The 17107-nt window shown below is 41.0% G+C and overlaps 1 protein-coding gene across 1 annotated transcript in view; it reads left to right on the top strand.

The window, feature by feature from the left end:
• ADAMTS17 (ADAM metallopeptidase with thrombospondin type 1 motif 17) overlaps nucleotides 1–17107 on the top strand; it is a 199538-nt gene that overhangs the window by 64742 nt on the left and 117689 nt on the right. The window contains exon 8 of the mRNA XM_075044993.1: nucleotides 11045–11150. Coding sequence (XP_074901094.1) covers nucleotides 11045–11150 — 106 coding nt within the window. The remainder of the gene's footprint in view (nucleotides 1–11044; nucleotides 11151–17107) is intronic.

Below are 17107 nucleotides of genomic sequence, written 5' to 3' on the forward strand. Positions count from 1 at the left end.
TTTCCATTTCTGGGAAGATTACAACCTTCAGATGGGAACCCATCCTGAGAACAGGATGGGTGTTAGCAGACTAACATAGGTATGTGGCAGAATGGTGAACATGGGACATAGTATCCCTCAAGGACTTTCCCTTCTGATGGTAGAGTTGTTTTTTTTTTCTTTTGGTGAGTTATTTATTTCCTGAATGATGCAGCTTAGGGGACACTGAAGCAATTATTGAGTTCAGGCCTATTCCACAAAATATGACCGGTCAAAATGAAAATACTGAAATGTTGAAATAATTTTGATTTTTAATAACATCTGAGAAAGTGAAGGGTGAGATTCATGAAGGCTATTTAGAGAAGGAACAGGTGAAGCTCTCTCCTCTTGTCAAGCCATCTAGCAGGGGAGAGAGGTGGATCAATTTCTATCCTGTGTCTCTCTGCTTCAGCTACTGAAGTGAAAGACAGTTATTCACACAGCTCCACAAATCCTGAATCCAGTGCTGAGTACTCCTGTTGCCTTGGTAGATTGCCTGTCTTTTACATATTATCATGCCAATATTTGCATGCATGTGAGAAGGTAAGATCCTGCTTAATTCTACAACAGTTTGTAGAAAGGACCAGCCAGTTCATCTCTGCAGTGCAGTCTACATCCACTTAACAAAATGAGGCCAAGAGAAGACACTCAAATCCAAGTGTCTTTGAGCCCCAGGCAAAGGTGACTTTCAAGGTCCAGAATCCAAATCCTGATTCACGGTTTGGTTTCACAGTTGTTGGTGATTTCTTTGATTTCACAGTCACATGTTCCTGTAGTCTTTCAAAAGCATCAGATCTCTCCTGAGTTCTGCTGGATCTGATTCCTTTTTGGTGTAAGATACCCTTGAACAACCTGACTGTCTCTTTTTCTTTCAATAGCTTGTATCCCACTGATTTCCATTGCTTGTTTCTATACTAGTTCTAACAGCTGTCCTTTCCTTAAGCTAAGTGCCATTTTTTTGCCCAAACTAGGGCACAGGCCCTCCTGCCTGAATACTTCCATGTTCTCATCACGCCTTGTTGTAGTCCAGCTCCTATCTTTCCTCAGGTGAACCCATGATGCCAGAGACCTATGACCCAGGGCTGTAGATCCACTTTTCTCCAGCAGTAGGTACAGAGAGCTCATCTTCCCTTCTGATCTTATCTCCTGCCCTCCTTGACCCCTGCCTCTCACAGAAGTGACTCCCTGCTGCTTACCGAGATCAAAGTCATGTTTCTTGAAGACTTCTGGAAAACCCATATTATCTCCATTTGCTACATTAATGTCCTTGTCTCTTCTCATTCCCTAATCTCTTCCCATCTGTCTTTCTCCCTTGTTCAATAAATTTGAATTATGTCAGGCTTCTGTATACTTCCCAGCACTATGTGTTGACTCATCCAGTCCATCAGTGCCTCCCCAACTGAATCCAATCTGGATTCTCTCCGATCCACCTAGCTAGCTCTTCCCCTGCCTCTCTTAACAGGATTACAGCTGTTCTAATATATCTTACTTTGAGTAATTAAGCCCATGTATTTCCATGTGTGTGCATGAGCATGGAGACTTTCAGCACTGTGTAATGATGTCTATAAACAGATGGTGAATTAGCTGCCAGGGTCTGGGAGTCTACATTCAGGAATGGTGGTTTGATTTGGACTAAATATCCAAACCTTCATATTTAACTAGAGAAACAGGAATGCAGAGAGGAACTGTGTTTTTGCCTGTTTTGAGATCTGCATTCAGCAGCAGCCTGGGCTCCTGTTGCTGGGGCGTGTTCAGGAGAAGCTCTTTGGAATGTGGCTGTTAGCATATCAAAGTAGAGTAAACATGTAGATGATACCCGGCTTCCTCTGCTCCAGTTAATTAAGCCACTCCTCATGTCAGGTTAGATGGAGAGGATTTATTAATGTGCTGTCATCTAGGGAAGCAATGTTTTGCTGAAAGGGAGGAGCCATGTTAATGGTACAGAAGATGTCACGCTGAACAAAGAGCAGATGTCAAATAAACAGGGTATTTCTTTTTATCTCCTTTGCTGAGGTCTTAGATCACAGTGGTTTATCATAGAAGCTTAGAAAATTCAGGCTAGAAAGAACTTCAGGTGGTCTTTTAATGCATTCCCTTGCTCCAAGGCAAGATCCATGATACCTGTGTCACTCCTGATGGATATCTGCTCTATGAGGCTAACCAGTATACTTGTTTCCAGCTTTCTTTGAATTACTGTGAATGCCATACCTCTCCTCAGGTGTGGTCAGTGTAGTGAATGTTTATGCTTGTGATCACAAATCGTTGTTGAATGGCATCAGAAAGGAATGTGGTTTTCAAAGATGCCCATGCCAAACCTATGAGGTTTTCCAAAGGTGGTCTGCTCTTTGCTGGCATAATGCAGTGTTAATAGCCTGTCTGGCATGTTCTTGTAGGCCTTGGTTAAAGCCTCTTCTAGGCCAAAAAGATGTTAGAACATGTCAGCTTTCTTCATCTCAATGCATTTTCTGTCTGAAGCAACCTTTTACTAGCTTAGGTGAGGACAATTATCCCTAAAGTCATGAGAGGTCTCGATTTCTAGTGCTTTTCAACTGTCTGGGCAGCCCCTTGTACACTGGGAGAGGCTCTGCTTAAATCAGCGAATTAGCACAGTGTAAATCCAACGCAAGTAGCATTAGAATAATTCTCTTGACATCTTGGGGAATGTCTGTGTGTGGGCAAGTTAGTAAAGGAACAGATAAATGATTCATCCATTAAGCTTAGAAAACCACAGGATGGTTCCCAGAAAACATAAAAGCCCTGCAGAAAGACTGAAAACTAAAGCTGAGAGTTGGCCATGCTGGGGAAGGGAAGGGATTCCACATGTTCCATTAATTGCTGTTCTGCAGGGTAATTAAACAAAAGGAAAAAGAAGATAGCAAAAGCACTCCTTTGAGTTCTAATGATTTGCAGAATCATAGAATCATTTAGGTTGGAAAAGACCTTCAAGATCATTGAGTCCAACCATCAAACTTGCCCACTAAACCATGTCCTGGAGTGCCTTGTCTACGCGCTTTTTGAATACCTCCAGGGATTGTGACTCAACCACTTCCCTGAGCAGCCTGTTCCAATACCTGACAACCCTTTCAGTAAAGACATTTTTCCTAATATCCAACCGAAACCTCCCCGGCCGCAACTTGAGGCCATTTCCTTTCGTCCTATCTCCAGCCACCTGACAGAAGAGACCAGCACCCACCTCACTACAGCCTCCTTTCAGGTAGTTGTAGAGTGTGATAAGGTCTCCCCTCAGCCTCCTTTTCTCCGGACTAAACAACCCCAGTTCCCTCAGCTACTCCTCATAAGACTTGTGCTCCAGGCCCCTTGAATCTTGCCTTCTTTGCAGGTTTACAGACATGAAGAGGTCTAGCCTCACAAAAGCCTTTTTATCAGAAAGGTACAGAGTAGGGCAACTTGCATAGACAAACCCTGGTTAGATGTCAGCTAATCTGTTTGAAAATCAGGGCAGTGAATTCCTGCACAGAGTTCAGTGTGGTCTGAAAGAGTCGATGAGAAGTTCTGTTGAGCTTCAGTGGTGCCATGGCTAAGATTTGGGTGTATCTGCATGAATCTGTCATTTCACAAAGACTAAGGCACGTGGTTGAATCTGGCTCTCACAGTTAGAGCCCTGGTCTTGTGAAATGTTATCCAGGGCCAGCCACTAGACCCTTGGGTGCCGTAGCAGTATTTCAGTACCAAGTATCTTTAAGTATTCTCAGTGGTCAGAAAACTATCCCCTATAAAAGGTATTGCGTATTTCATTCATTTGTGCTATTAGGACCTTGTGTTCTGAGGAGTATTACATTTGCTCTAGAAACATCACAGCTAGTATTATGAATATCAGGGAGAGATTTTATTTGTTAGTCTTTCAGGGTGTGTACAATGAAAATCAAGAGATTCAGAAAGTAACTATGCTCTGAGTTTCAGCTATTTATTTTTCTTGCTGGCCTTTTGGGATTCTGACAGCAGTTGTGTATACTGGAAGTGACAGTGTTTTCAGACTTACAAGGAAGAAGAGATTTTATTGGGCACTACAGGGCAACAGTCAGTCCCGTAGGGGAGGTGTCCAGCTGCAGAGTACACTGAGTTCTGGGAAAGCATTCTGCATCTCTGCAGGTCATGCTGGTTTGGAGGCAAAGAACAGAGTTTTATAGGGGTCATGTTGAAATTTGGGATAGGGTAGATTCTCCAAAGTAAGAAAAGGATTCTGTGATGATGGGCACATTTGTAACAAGTTGTCTAGGTACCGAAAGTCAGGGTCTGATGTGTATTCTCAGAAGTAGTGGTGGCTTCTTGTGTGATCTTACCAGTTATTTGAATGTTGTGTCTTAGCTCACTTTTCTGTAAAGTTGGTGTAGTACTTGCCAGTTTCTCAGTGAGACAGGGAGGAATATATATGGGGACTTAGATACCAGTTTGACAACCTTGTATGAAAAAAATGTGTGCTGTGGAGTTGGAGGAGTGAACCTCATGTGCCTTTAGCTAGAGGTTTCTTGGGATTCCCAGGAATCCAGATCATCTTCTGCCTTCAGAAGTGGCATAGGCTTACCAATGCTCAAAAAATTAGTGCTGGAAACTACTTCCACTACTTTCCTCCACCAGCTAAGAGTAGGGGAGTCGTATACACAGTACACCTGCCTGGATGGTGTTCTAGCTTAAATTCTGTGGAATCACAAACTGCTTTTGAGGACTTTTACTTTGACTATTCCCTTGTTACCTGGGTGACTACCCAGTCCTGCGTAGAGGGTTGTATTTGGACCAGTCCTGTGTTGCTTTATTTCCTTGATATGGTTCAACCACCTCCCACCCTGGAGGGAATTTTAAGTCCTCAGCAGGGAGTGGATGTTCTGCCACTCAACAAGGTCAAGTGAATTCTGAACTGATTTATTCCCTGGACTCATTTTTGTCTCTTGCATAGCATCAAGAGAATGAGGCAGACAATGGGCTATATTCTTTGTCCTTTGATTAAGTACAAACAGAGGAAAAATGGTGTCCCTATTGTCAGTGTAGATTTCTTTCTCAGGCACATAAAGATTGAGTTTACTTCATATTTCCCACTCCCTTTAAGGGTAAAGGCATACTTATGGGGAGGCCTATTTGAAGTAGGCTATAGCTGACTTCTTGCAGTGCCTGGGAGCCCTTTCCATCAGATGGTCCGTGGCATCAGAAGCTCTTCCTATAGAAATACTTGAGTTCAAAATATTTTGACTTACACTGGGTACAGCACTTTGCATGATTGTTGACTTGTATTTGTACCTGACTGTAGCTGTCTCTTGTGCATTGGATGGTTGTACTATAATTCCTGTACTTGTGATTCATAATGAGTGTATTGTTTCCAGAGTGGTTTTCATTCAATACAGTGACAATGAAAACTATTGCGAAGGAAAACAGTTTCCATACATGAATATTAAACTTTAATGGAAACCATGTTGTTATTGCAAGATTAACAGAAATTGGCATCTAGATGACTATCCAGCATTAAGCCAAATTAATCTGTGCCACTAAAATTGCTTGTCTGGCTTTGAATTAGCACATTCTCATAAAATGAAGGAACAACTCACCCTGTTAGCTTCTTCTGGATGATCCCTGTTAACTGAACTTGGAACTGGAGGCTCAGTAGGACGGTGATGGTAACAACCTTAGCCTCTCTGTGTTGTACATGCTGGAGAGGGTCCTTCCGTGGATACTGTTCTTTTTCACCACTACTGCTGACTTCTTGGGACCTCTGTTTATTCAGCTGTAGAACAGGGTTTGTGTTTTTACCTATCTTGGAGGCAGTTTAGTGGGTACTTCTTTAATGTTTTTTTAATTTTGGAACCTTTTATATGCAGGCTTTATAAAAAGGAAAAGTATTTTTAATGTGTAAGTATCAAAAGCACTGAAAGATTCCCTTGGTGACAGACTTGATGTGTAAATACAGGCAGGGCTTCTCTGTCAAACATATCATTGCTATTGAACAGAAAGGCAGAACATGAGTCACTTCTAGGGTTTCCTGATTTTACTTATGTAGGATGTTAAGAGAGGCTACAAGAGTGTATTTGATGGCAACGTGTGAGGTGCACAAATTGAAAATCATGGAAGGATGAGAAAAACATCAGCTCAACACCAAACTAGTAATGGTGGGTAATGGGAGGTTTGCTCTGTGCATGTGGATATGCAGTGAGTCTCCATCTGTGCCAAGCAGACTTCAGGACTTCAAGTTTGGCTCACTTCCCAACAGCAAATACATTGAGAAGAGGAAAGCTAGCCAAGTTCTAATCAAGTAAAAGTTCTGTATCCAGAGGTGGCTGGCAAAAGAAGAGATTAAAGTATTAGGAGTGCAAGGAAAACAAGACATTAGAGAGTTGAAAGCTGGAGTACCTGGACAAACCACTTGCTGAGTGAATATTCCACAGTCATCAGAAGGAAGCCCCGGGTGTTTCGAATAGGATGAAATGTGAACCCATGCACCAGAACTTGTCTTCTTCCAGCTTTGGCTATCGCTGTGGCAAGTATGTAATATCCTAATGCCTAGCTGAGCTGGTAGGATAAATGTAATCACTCCCCTTAGAGATATTGCTAGTAGAGGACTCATTAGCTGGCAGAAAGGCCAACAGCTGCAAACTGTTTATGTATGACAACTTTTTGGATAAATCTGAGTTTACACAGTTGCCTGTGTCCTAAGGTTTGCTGTGGAAGTGCAGATAGCTTTGCGTGTTCAAACCCAAGCACACAAGTTATGGATTGTAATTATGCAATTTCTCATGAGAGAAAGGAAAAAACCCTCACACTTGGTAATAGTCAAAATAGTAATTGGCTTTCCTTTCCCTCTACCACTGATGCTCCTGCTTGACCTTTTTTGATATTAAAATAGAATTGTGGTAATTGCTGACAGTTAGTAGTGTATCTGGAATGATAAGAACTTTTTTTCCCTGAAGAAAGCTACTGTCTGTGTATTTGCATGAGCACGGGAGAAGTGTGGGGGTTTTTAAAACAAAATAAAACAAGCCCCCAAAACCCCAAACCAACCAGTTCAACTTTCTTCCCTATTTTTCATTTTCACACACCTGTCTCCCAGACAGGGCCAGAAGCAAAATTACCAAATAAGAGAAGTTCCTCTTATATTATTCCCAGCCTGGTAGAACCACAGCATGCCAGGATTTTCACAAACAAGACTGATTTCATGAAGTTTCTATTCCATTTCCACAGACTTGAAAGGCTCAGGTAAAATTCTGGAATTTTAAGAGGCAAACAGCAGTTTCCATTCATCCCAATGAAGAAAATAAATCATATCAATGCAGCTACCAAGGCATTGTACTACAATCATTGTTGGTTAAAGGTGTATTTTTCTCTGTGTATCAATTATATGGATCATTATATTGGGTTACAAAAAAGTTGCATTTATCTTAAGGGTTCAGATATATTTACTAAAGAACTGTATTATGTTTGCAGATCAATAGCATATTTGCTATTTATATTCTTTCATTAGAATTAATGGTAAAATATATTGGTCCAAAAGAAAATTATAGTCTTAGGAAATAGTTTGATAGAACTATAGTTTGATATTTCAAAAACAAGCATGCTTTTTCAGGCTTAAAATTTGTTGTAACTGGCTTGCTGTTCCAGAATGACTCTTATTAATAACCACTCAGCAGTTCATGAGCTGGAATTCTTACTGGGTTAATTTCATGTACTGCAAAGTTTTCTGCTGTCTGCTCTTCTAGAATTATGAGTTTCTTTGCCCAGTCCACTTCTGTTCCTATACTGTCTGATCCCTGGGCTCCACCGCAACAGAAGTCTTTAGTAATTGTAATAATAAACTAATTTTAGATGTCTACATTTTTAAATGGGTCACTGCAAATATTATAATATGGCCACACAGGATTCACATTAAGCATTGAAAATAACTAATAAAAATAAGGTGACTGGGAGTCTGTAACTGAGCCACAGTCACTTCTTTTTCAGCCACTGATGGATGTACAAGTCTTTAATTGTTAGTTTTCCACCTTTGAATAATGAGGCTTTTAGCACAGACCAGTGTTACTGCCAGTCAGTTTCAGTGGGGGATTAGAACCACTAAACAAAGACTTCAGAAGAATTACCATTTGAGATAATGTATTTGACATTTTAGTTGATATTTAACCTCTTTTAATATGTGGACAGAACTCTAGACTGGTTTGCTATACCACAGCTCCCAAACATGGAAATATTGCCCCCTTCCATCTCCAAGTGACATCAAACATTAACTCAGCCTCATTTTATGAAATTTATCAGAAGGAAATTAGCATGAATCATTTCAAGCTAAACTGGCTTGCCTCATTGACTACTGATCTTGAGATGCAATACTGTTTTGTTGCTTCTCAATTAAAACCTCATGTGTCAGATACAACTGAGATATATACTGGCACTGATTAAATGGAAGATAAAGGCGGAATAATCAGCTTTAGTAGTAGGAATGAAACACTTCCAGTTAGAATCCTGCTGTGGTGTTAGCTCTACCTAAAACTGCTGAAAGGTAACTAAGATATCCCTCCCTATTCAGTAAAAGTGTATTTCAGCCTAGTTGGGTCAGTTGATTACAGAGCTACATTTGCCTCATCCCCAGAAGGCAGAAGGATCTCTGGGAGTGACTTTTGAGTAGATGGTGGTTGTGCCACAGAGTCATAGCACACCGTTGTGGGAAGAGCCTGCGCTGGGCAAGCTAGTGAGTGAAGGTGAACTCAACAGCCCTCACTAGTTTTCCTCTGTCACAGCTGGGGATCAGGATTACCAGCAGCTGACGGGCCATCACAGTTTTGTCTCCTGTGACAGCACAGTATGCTCCAGTGGAGAGGCAGCTACGGAGTGGATTAGCAATTTGGCATGAAGCATTCTTCATGTACGCATGCTGGGAGAGGATTTAAGAATTCAAAAATGTACAAAGGCACAAATCTAAAGAGGGTTTGCTGAGTCCCCTAATTGTTGTAGCTTCTGTGACTCAAATATTCAATTTTTGCTTCCTTTTAACCAAAATCTGGCAGTTCCTCTTAATCTCAGACATTCTGCTGTTGGTTTTACAATAAACTAACATTTTTCCAAACAGTTTTTTTCTTCTGCCAAAAGTATTCCCAGAAATTGCTGATCCCAAATAGGGTTGAAAGCAAAAGACTTATTGGTGAGGGCATTATTGTAAGTCACCATAAGGGTGCATAGTAGCAGATATAAATCAGGAGAAATATCTAATTCCCTTTCAGAAATCAAGCAGAAATGTTTTGTGATCTTTAAAAGAAACAGAAGACATGTTTATAGCCCAAGACACACTGCAGACACCTACAGTTGAAATTCTGTTCTATGACCCATTCATTAGGCCATCAGGTGTGTGGACTGAGGTTGCAATCTCTTTCTCAAAGTAACATATTACTTCCTGAGCAATTCCTTGACATCCTTATGACTATGCTGCGAGTAAAAAGCAAGTCAGTTGAAGAAGAGTACTGAAATCCAGCCTTCTATGGTCATGAATTTAAAAAGATTAAATCTTGATTTCATTTTTTTCCATGTGGTATGAATCTGGCCTTTACACTCAGCACTTTTAAAGTAAGCAAGTGTTAGTGTCTGATTTCTGCACTGCCTTCACTCTCTGCTGCTCGTGCTGAATTAAAAGGCTATTGCCTATCCTTCATTCCATGCAGGATCCCCCGGCAGCAAATATCCATAGCCATATTGTTGTCAAAACTCATAAAACAGAACTGGACTTCTTCCAGGCCTAAAGTTTTATACCATTTGCACCCTGATAAACAGAGCTTTGTCAACTCTGACGGAAGGGCGGAAAAAAAGAGATCATGTCTCCATTGTATAGTTGTGGTCTACTCATTAAAGGCAGCTAGATCCTACCTAACCCTCTGTGAGAACAGCAGTACAGCAAGGAAATAGATTTCTTGTTTTCTGTTAAATGTAAGCAAATTTATCTGCTGTGAAAAAAATTGAAAGGCATTTGTGGAAGGTCTTTACACTTCCCTTTCTTCCAGCATGGCAGAAGGATGTGTGAAGTGGCAGGATGAACTTGGCATTTAGGTTGCTGCATGCTGTCTGGAAATCTTGTTTTGTATGCACACTTGAACTGTTTGTGTGGCTTTTGAGAGGTGCTTATTTAGCAGTGGAGGACTTGTATAAATAGAGACATCCTTAGGTTCTGTCTTTAACTCTTGTGCGTAACTCCCAATGGCTTAACTGTGGTTTCTAGGTGGCAGATGGAACAAAATCTCATCAGCAAATTGCCCTGTGTGTGGCCTGTGATTCCATCACAGCATTTCCAAGTACAATGGCACTTTCTGCAGGGCACAGTCTGGATGCAGGAAGGGCATATGAGGACTATTGTTTTTCCATAGCAGAAGTTTCATGCCATAACTTCTGAATTCCTTTTTTGACTCTGGCCTACAACTGTTTGTGGTGCCCACACAAACAGGCCTAGAGAGTACTGTGCAATTGTCCATGGGATCAAATCCTGAATTCTACTAAGTCATAGAAGACTTCTGCCACCTACGTTGGCTTTGTGAGTCACCATCAGGAGTTTGCCAGCTTTTCTGACTCTTCCACTCTTGCTTTAAGTATGAAAATCAGGGAAAATGTAAGATCTTTTCAGGGAGTTTCTGCTTTTATTGTTTTATTCCTTCTCCCCAGCTTTATTCTGAAAATTGGGAGAACTCCATTTAAATGCTTGTTAAGGCTACTTCACTGCATCTTCTATCATTGTAGTAGAAGGCATTAATAGCCAAGCTTAGATGAATTTTTGAGTCAGTGAAATATATTTTTGAGACAGTGAAATATATTTTCCAATGAAAGCAGTGGTGAGTGTGTTTAACTTGTTTGCTGTCTAACAAAATTCTGGACTGATTTTTCAATAGGATGATGAACAAAATACTCAGATGGTTTTGTGCGCAAACTCTGCACTCAAATGCTCTAGTATTTTGCATACTGGGCACATTTCTTACCATTTTGGTTGAGTTACTGCTGTATATTTTGAGTGAATGAACTGTTTCACTGATTCTGATGGGAGCATTCTCTGTTTCTGTTGCAGGAATTGCTTACCTGGGAGGTGTCTGCAGTGCCAAGAGAAAGTGTGTTCTAGCTGAAGACAATGGTCTCAATCTGGCATTTACAATTGCACATGAACTGGGGCACAAGTAAGAACTTGTCCTTCTGTTTCTTTCTTTACTGATGCCACTGTAGCATACTTCCATTTAAAGCCATACAAGTTAAATTACTAGTGTGGCATGTTTGTTATGATTTCATAAATCTAGCAGATTGATAAATAACTTGATTTTTAGGAGGCTTATGTAAATATTCATTTCAGCACACATAAATCTTTCTATTTGATCTTCCCCTATTTTCCACTCTATGTTTTGATTTTGAGTAGCACAAAGAAGCCTCGTTCTCTTAAATGGTTCATGGTAGTAGAGACAAATTCTGCTTTTGTTTATGCTGTAGAATAGGTCCACAAAAACAACATCAACTGCAAAATCTTTGAACTTGCTCAATTTTCTCGGAAGTCCAGGTGTCTATGTCAAGAATTTTAATAGTTAAATACTTCGGTAATGGTTTCATCTCTGTATGTGAAGTAATCTACTGTGGCAAAATTGTAAACATCAGTATTTTTGAAATGCCTTTAAGCTGTATTTTTTGATCAACAGAAAGAAATTATATAACTTGATTTATCAGCTCAATCACAGCTAACTATTACACTTTGAACACTGACTGGAAAAAACAACAAAGAACGTGATAATTCCTAGTCAGACAGAAATTTGCAGAATGGGATTACTGAGTACTTTCTGCAGGTGACTTTGAAGACTTTTTAAAGCTATCTGTAAATATCCCATGGACAGAAGAAATCAAAATTTACTGGAAGAGCCACCTGCATTGTCTTAGGGAAGTTAATGAGTTAACCCAAAGGTCAGCATCCACATCCACTGCTTTCCAGGCTAAGTGTAATACTCACTTACTCATAATACGTATGAGCTTTTTTCCCTTTCCATTGCCATCACTCTGGTTGCACCGTGTCACAGTTAGACTGTGTAAGGTATAGAATTAGACCAGGAACAAATTTATCCAGGGGCAAGGGCTGTACCTATGGGATTTTCAAGTATTCCTTCCTTTAGCCTCTCTGGATGGAAGGTGCGAAATACCATCATTGTTCCTTTAGTAAGAAGTTGTGCATAAATTTTATCTGCACCCTTCTGGACTCCTACAGTTTATGTGTCTGTTGTATCTTCCTTTCCTACAGTAACAAGTAGTTGACAGCTAAGTCAGAGCCAATGTATCGTGCTCAGATTCTGGCCAGTCTCATTCCATGACAAATAATTATTTTATGGGAATGTGTTTCAAAGTTGCATGGAGGATATTTAGGTTACTACCAAAAATGACAAGACAAAAATGAATCTCCTGTTCACCCTCCAGTGACACCAAAGGCAGCCGAGCCAAACCAAGGGTGGTTTCAGCAGAAATGAAGGACATTTGGTTTTGGTTTTATTTAAATTGCATGCCAAGATGTTAAACTGAGCCTCAACTTAATAACAAATTAACCTGTGGGTAATGTTAAGGGAAATTCAGCACTCATCTTTGGATGGGCCAAGAGCAAGAGGGAAAAATACTTGAGCTGCAGAAAATCCAGCTGTGTAAAAGAGTGAGACTGGTCTGTCCTGGTGCTTGCCAAGTTTCTCAGCAGAGCTGTCAAGCTTCCTTCTAATAATGCCTTGCAAAAAATCCACAACATAAATAGGGGATGTAATGCTTTTGGATACAGCTCTCCATCTGTGCAGAAATTAGCAAACTCCATTTTCTTTTCTGAGTACAATTTTGGTGGTAAGACCATAATGTCCTTTCTCTGCTGGTTGTCTTTCTTTGGCTCCATCTTGGAAAACTATTTCAAGAGGTGGGTATGAGATGTCTAAAGGACTTGACAGAGGGTGGCTTGGGTTCAGTACACTGGAGGATTTGGACAGGAAGTGTGCTATTGTGCAGAGAATCTTCGGCTTCAGAAGAGTCATAGATCCCATTGTGGGGCGAGATGGAGAGCTTAAATGAAGATTGCAGGTGAAGAAGGACAAATGACAAAGGAGACTGCATTTTCTAACAGAGCTGCCTCATGAGCCACTTTACTGAGAGAGAAGAGACTAGAACAGGCTCAGGCAAGAGAGACTGGGAAGAGTACTTGAGTACTCGAGGGGCGTGGAGGGGGTGTGAGAGCTAGTCTAGGGACCAAAGGTGTCTGGGTCTGGGCAATGTAGCTCTCAGAAGGCACGTTAACCAGGAAGGCTCCAACTGAAGCAGCCAGCTGGATTAGGTTAGAGAAGCTGCTGGCAGGATTCTGCTGCCACAGGTGTTTTGGGGACACGTTCCAGGTTAGCCTGTTTCACAATGAGTTGCAATTCTCTATCACACACTGGTGCAAGCCCTCTGGCCCTTCTGCCCCCTCTTCCCTTGCTTAAGCCCAGCTGTAAGCATGCATAATCAAACCCCAGTGTGCCAAATCAAAACAGAGGGGAAAAAATGCCATGTCTCTCTCACCACCCAACCTGAACATCAAAATCATCCCTCTATACTGTCACCCACCAGTGGCCTAGTTACTTATTTCAAAGTCTGGTCAATTTACTGGTGCCCTTCTGGCCTTGAAGTCAACAGGACTCTTTTCATTGACCTTACTAGGTGTCAGGCCTCTCCTTATTCTTCTGGATTTGAACTGCAACAGGATGCTCTGACCAGTCCTGTTTCAGCACTTCTTGTGCCAATAGAAGGACTGTTTGCAGACTTTACCTACAAACTCATAGTTTTTAAGTGAAATGTAAGGAAACCCATTGCAGAGATGAAGACAGAGAAGCTGACATGAGCTTCAGGTTTAAAAATGAAAACCAAGGAAAACTAGGTGCAAGTTTCTTAATTTAAAAAAAAAACCACAAAAAAACCTTACATCCATATTGGCAAAAATATAAATTTTGGAGAGCCATAATTGTGAGCTTTATTGAAGGCTGATTTCCTTATGAGTGTAGAAAAGCTGAGATTTATGACTTCTTGCCCTAAGACTAACAAATGTCTGTGGAGATCACAAGCCCAATTTGGCATTCACAGATAGTTTCTGATGTAGACTTTGGAAAAAGTGAATGGATTACTAATTGATGTGTCAGATTCTAATCTGACACTAATGTCATTTGGACTCACTGCAAGAAACACAATTATGGACAGCTGCACTGTGAAAACATGGAGACATCATTAAATAGGTCCATTAGGGTGACGCTTATAGGTCTTATAAAAGTTCATCTTCAGTTTTAACCTATAGAGTTGTTGTTGCTTGATGATGGGGTGAGTGATATAACTTTTGTCTGTTGTATTTATATCTTCAAATCTGGAATAATAATTTTGATCCATGGACACAAAGGGAGCATCCATTTGTATTTAGATACAATTTTTCCTACAAAGAGTCCAGGAGATGAATTTTGCTGTTACAAACAGGCAACAGGCAAGGTAGAGACCACTGAATATGTCATGAGGCTGCAAATCATAAACTTCTTACTATACAAGTCAGGACCCTCAGCAAGCCTCATTCCTTCATTCAGCATGGTCAGTAGTGGGTGTCTTTTAAACTAACACACTTTAATGTAACCACAGTTGGTTTTTATCCAGGGATTACTGGGTGGAGTACTGTGTTCTGACCTACACAAAAGGGAAGACACAGAGATCACAGTGGTCCCTGAAGTCTTAAAAAGTGTAAGTCCAAGGTCTTCATATTATAAACAACGTAATATGCTGAACACTTTCTTACTCTCATCTTTCCTCAGGCTAGCAGGGCAACTCCATCAGTAAGAGCTTGAAAATGCCCTACTGTTGTCAACAGGTCCAGAATGGTGCTTCCCTCCTCCTCCATGAACCACACCAGTGGGAAGTTGATCTGAGATTCATACCCCAAAGACCACCCTGAACAACTATGACTTTTAGAAAAATAGCACCGCTTCCCACTCCCTTGGTTCTCATTTTGCCTACAGCAGTGACATTGTTACCATTTTCAAGTCATTCTCCAAAGAAAAAGGCAAATAAGTTTTTTAAACAAAAGCTGGGATTCATCCTTATATCCGTTATCCCCTAAATGAAGCGGGTGGGCTGTAGCCAGTGGTTTTTCAGGACAACAATGCCAGCTTTGTTGCCATTCCTGTTTCTTTCAACAGCCTCTGCTTTCCTGTTGTGGGATGGGGGGGCAGGCTTGGGTGCGGAGGGAAGATTCCCATTCATGAGCTAGCGGAACCTGGCACTGCCTAGATGGTGAGAGAATAGCCGGAGGTGGTATGGCTGAAAGCCACGCCGTGTCAGATGCCCTTAAGAAAGTGAATCAAAATCAACTGACAATAAGCAAGATGCAGTCTGTTGCCAGCAGTCTGAAACCGCATGGCCTCAAACTTGAAGCTGAAACAGATGAGGACAAAAATGAGTCCAAAGGTAAAAAGCTTATAGTGCACAAATCAAACAGCTCTGGATTTGGAATCAGACAAGATAAGAGTTTAGAACTGGCAGGTTTCTGTCCAGTATGATTATTTGCTTTAGGTGTTAAGTATTGATAGATGTAGCTTGGTTAAAATTACTTTAGGGTGCATACTTACTTGCTGCATAATTAAGTATGGCCTTTGTGGTGTATCTCAAGCCATAGTGGTGTTGCAGGTGAGGGAAAAGCACTCTCTGGGTGTTCCTTTTGTGGCTTGATATTTATGCTAATAGACTTGTGAATAAACTTACTTCCCTGATCTGTCTAGTGCAGCACCCAGCAGAGAGATTCTGTCATGCGAATAGTTGTAAGGCAGAATGTGAAAATGTTGTATGCTGAAGGGGAACATGTCTTGAGCAGATCCAAAAGGTACAGGATAACGCCATGACAACTTACACTGGCAAAACCAGGTCAGTGTGGTGCAGACATACAAGCTTAATTCCTAAAACAAACAGTAAATTAACAGTCCCCCCTCTTCCCCACCCTGCAATTTATAAAGATTTGGTCATAATGCGTTTTAAAAATGCAAAGTTTCACATGGAAGCTGAGGACCACCACAGTAAATGGGACACAGATCTGAGCAGTCAGGTAGTGCTGCAGAGTGCACACTGTGCTGATATAAAACTACTTTTTTTCTTAAGCAGTCTGTATTGTTTTGTGATTCCAGTCAGCGTAGTGCTGGCAGCAATGCAACCAGCCAGCCAAATCATGGTGGTGGTGTAAGGGGAGTGGTTCTGGAAACAATATAAAAATGGAGGGACCTTTGCTACAAATTCTCTCATTTTATCCTGGGATTGTAACATTTAGGTGCAGGATGTGGGAGCTGAGAAGCTGTTTCGAAAGAAAAAAACCAACCCCCTCTGTCTTTTTTAGAGTGGCTCACTTAGCATTGAATGCACGGCTCTACCAATGTAGGCAGCAGAGTGTAGTTTCTATCCTGGCTGACTTTAAACCCTATTTTTCAAAAAAGCTCCCATCTGAGCTTCTTTTTCTGCTCTGTGTTGCTCTTTTGACCACCTGCATTATAATGATGGCAAATGCAAGGTTTTCTTCATAGCATTTGTAAAGAGCTGGTTTTTAGAAGTATGAGCAAAGCAACCAGTTGGATCCTTGAATGTTATGGTGCTGACAGCAAGATCAATCACAGAAAAGAAGGCAGACCTTGCAACTGCTGTATGAAGAGTAGCAGAGGCATGAGTTAGTCCCACATTTATCAGGTAGGTTCTGCCTGACCTGAATTTCTATGGAATGTTTTTCTTCATTGCTATTGCAAAAGTACACCAATTAATTGCCAGGAAGCAATCTGTCCTCAGATTACTTCTTACATCCCAAAAGGCATTAAAACCAACATTATTAAAGTTGCAGAATCAAACATGTAGAAGCACCAAAGTCTCAGTTTCTGGTTTATCTTAACAACTTCAATTTTCACTCTAGTCCCTCTGTCCTCCAAATGAGGCCAAACTTCTCTGCCTAGGGTAGTATTTCAGCATATAGTTAAAGACTCTAGCTTAACACATGCCCACAGGCATCTTATTCACTCCTGTGCATGAATGTTTTACCATAGAGAGACCTTGCAAAAAGGTGCCCATCTTGTGGGCCTGTAAGGTAGGATCCATT

Source organism: Buteo buteo, chromosome 13 (genome assembly GCF_964188355.1).
Source record: "Buteo buteo chromosome 13, bButBut1.hap1.1, whole genome shotgun sequence".
Taxonomy (NCBI): Eukaryota; Metazoa; Chordata; class Aves; order Accipitriformes; family Accipitridae; genus Buteo; species Buteo buteo.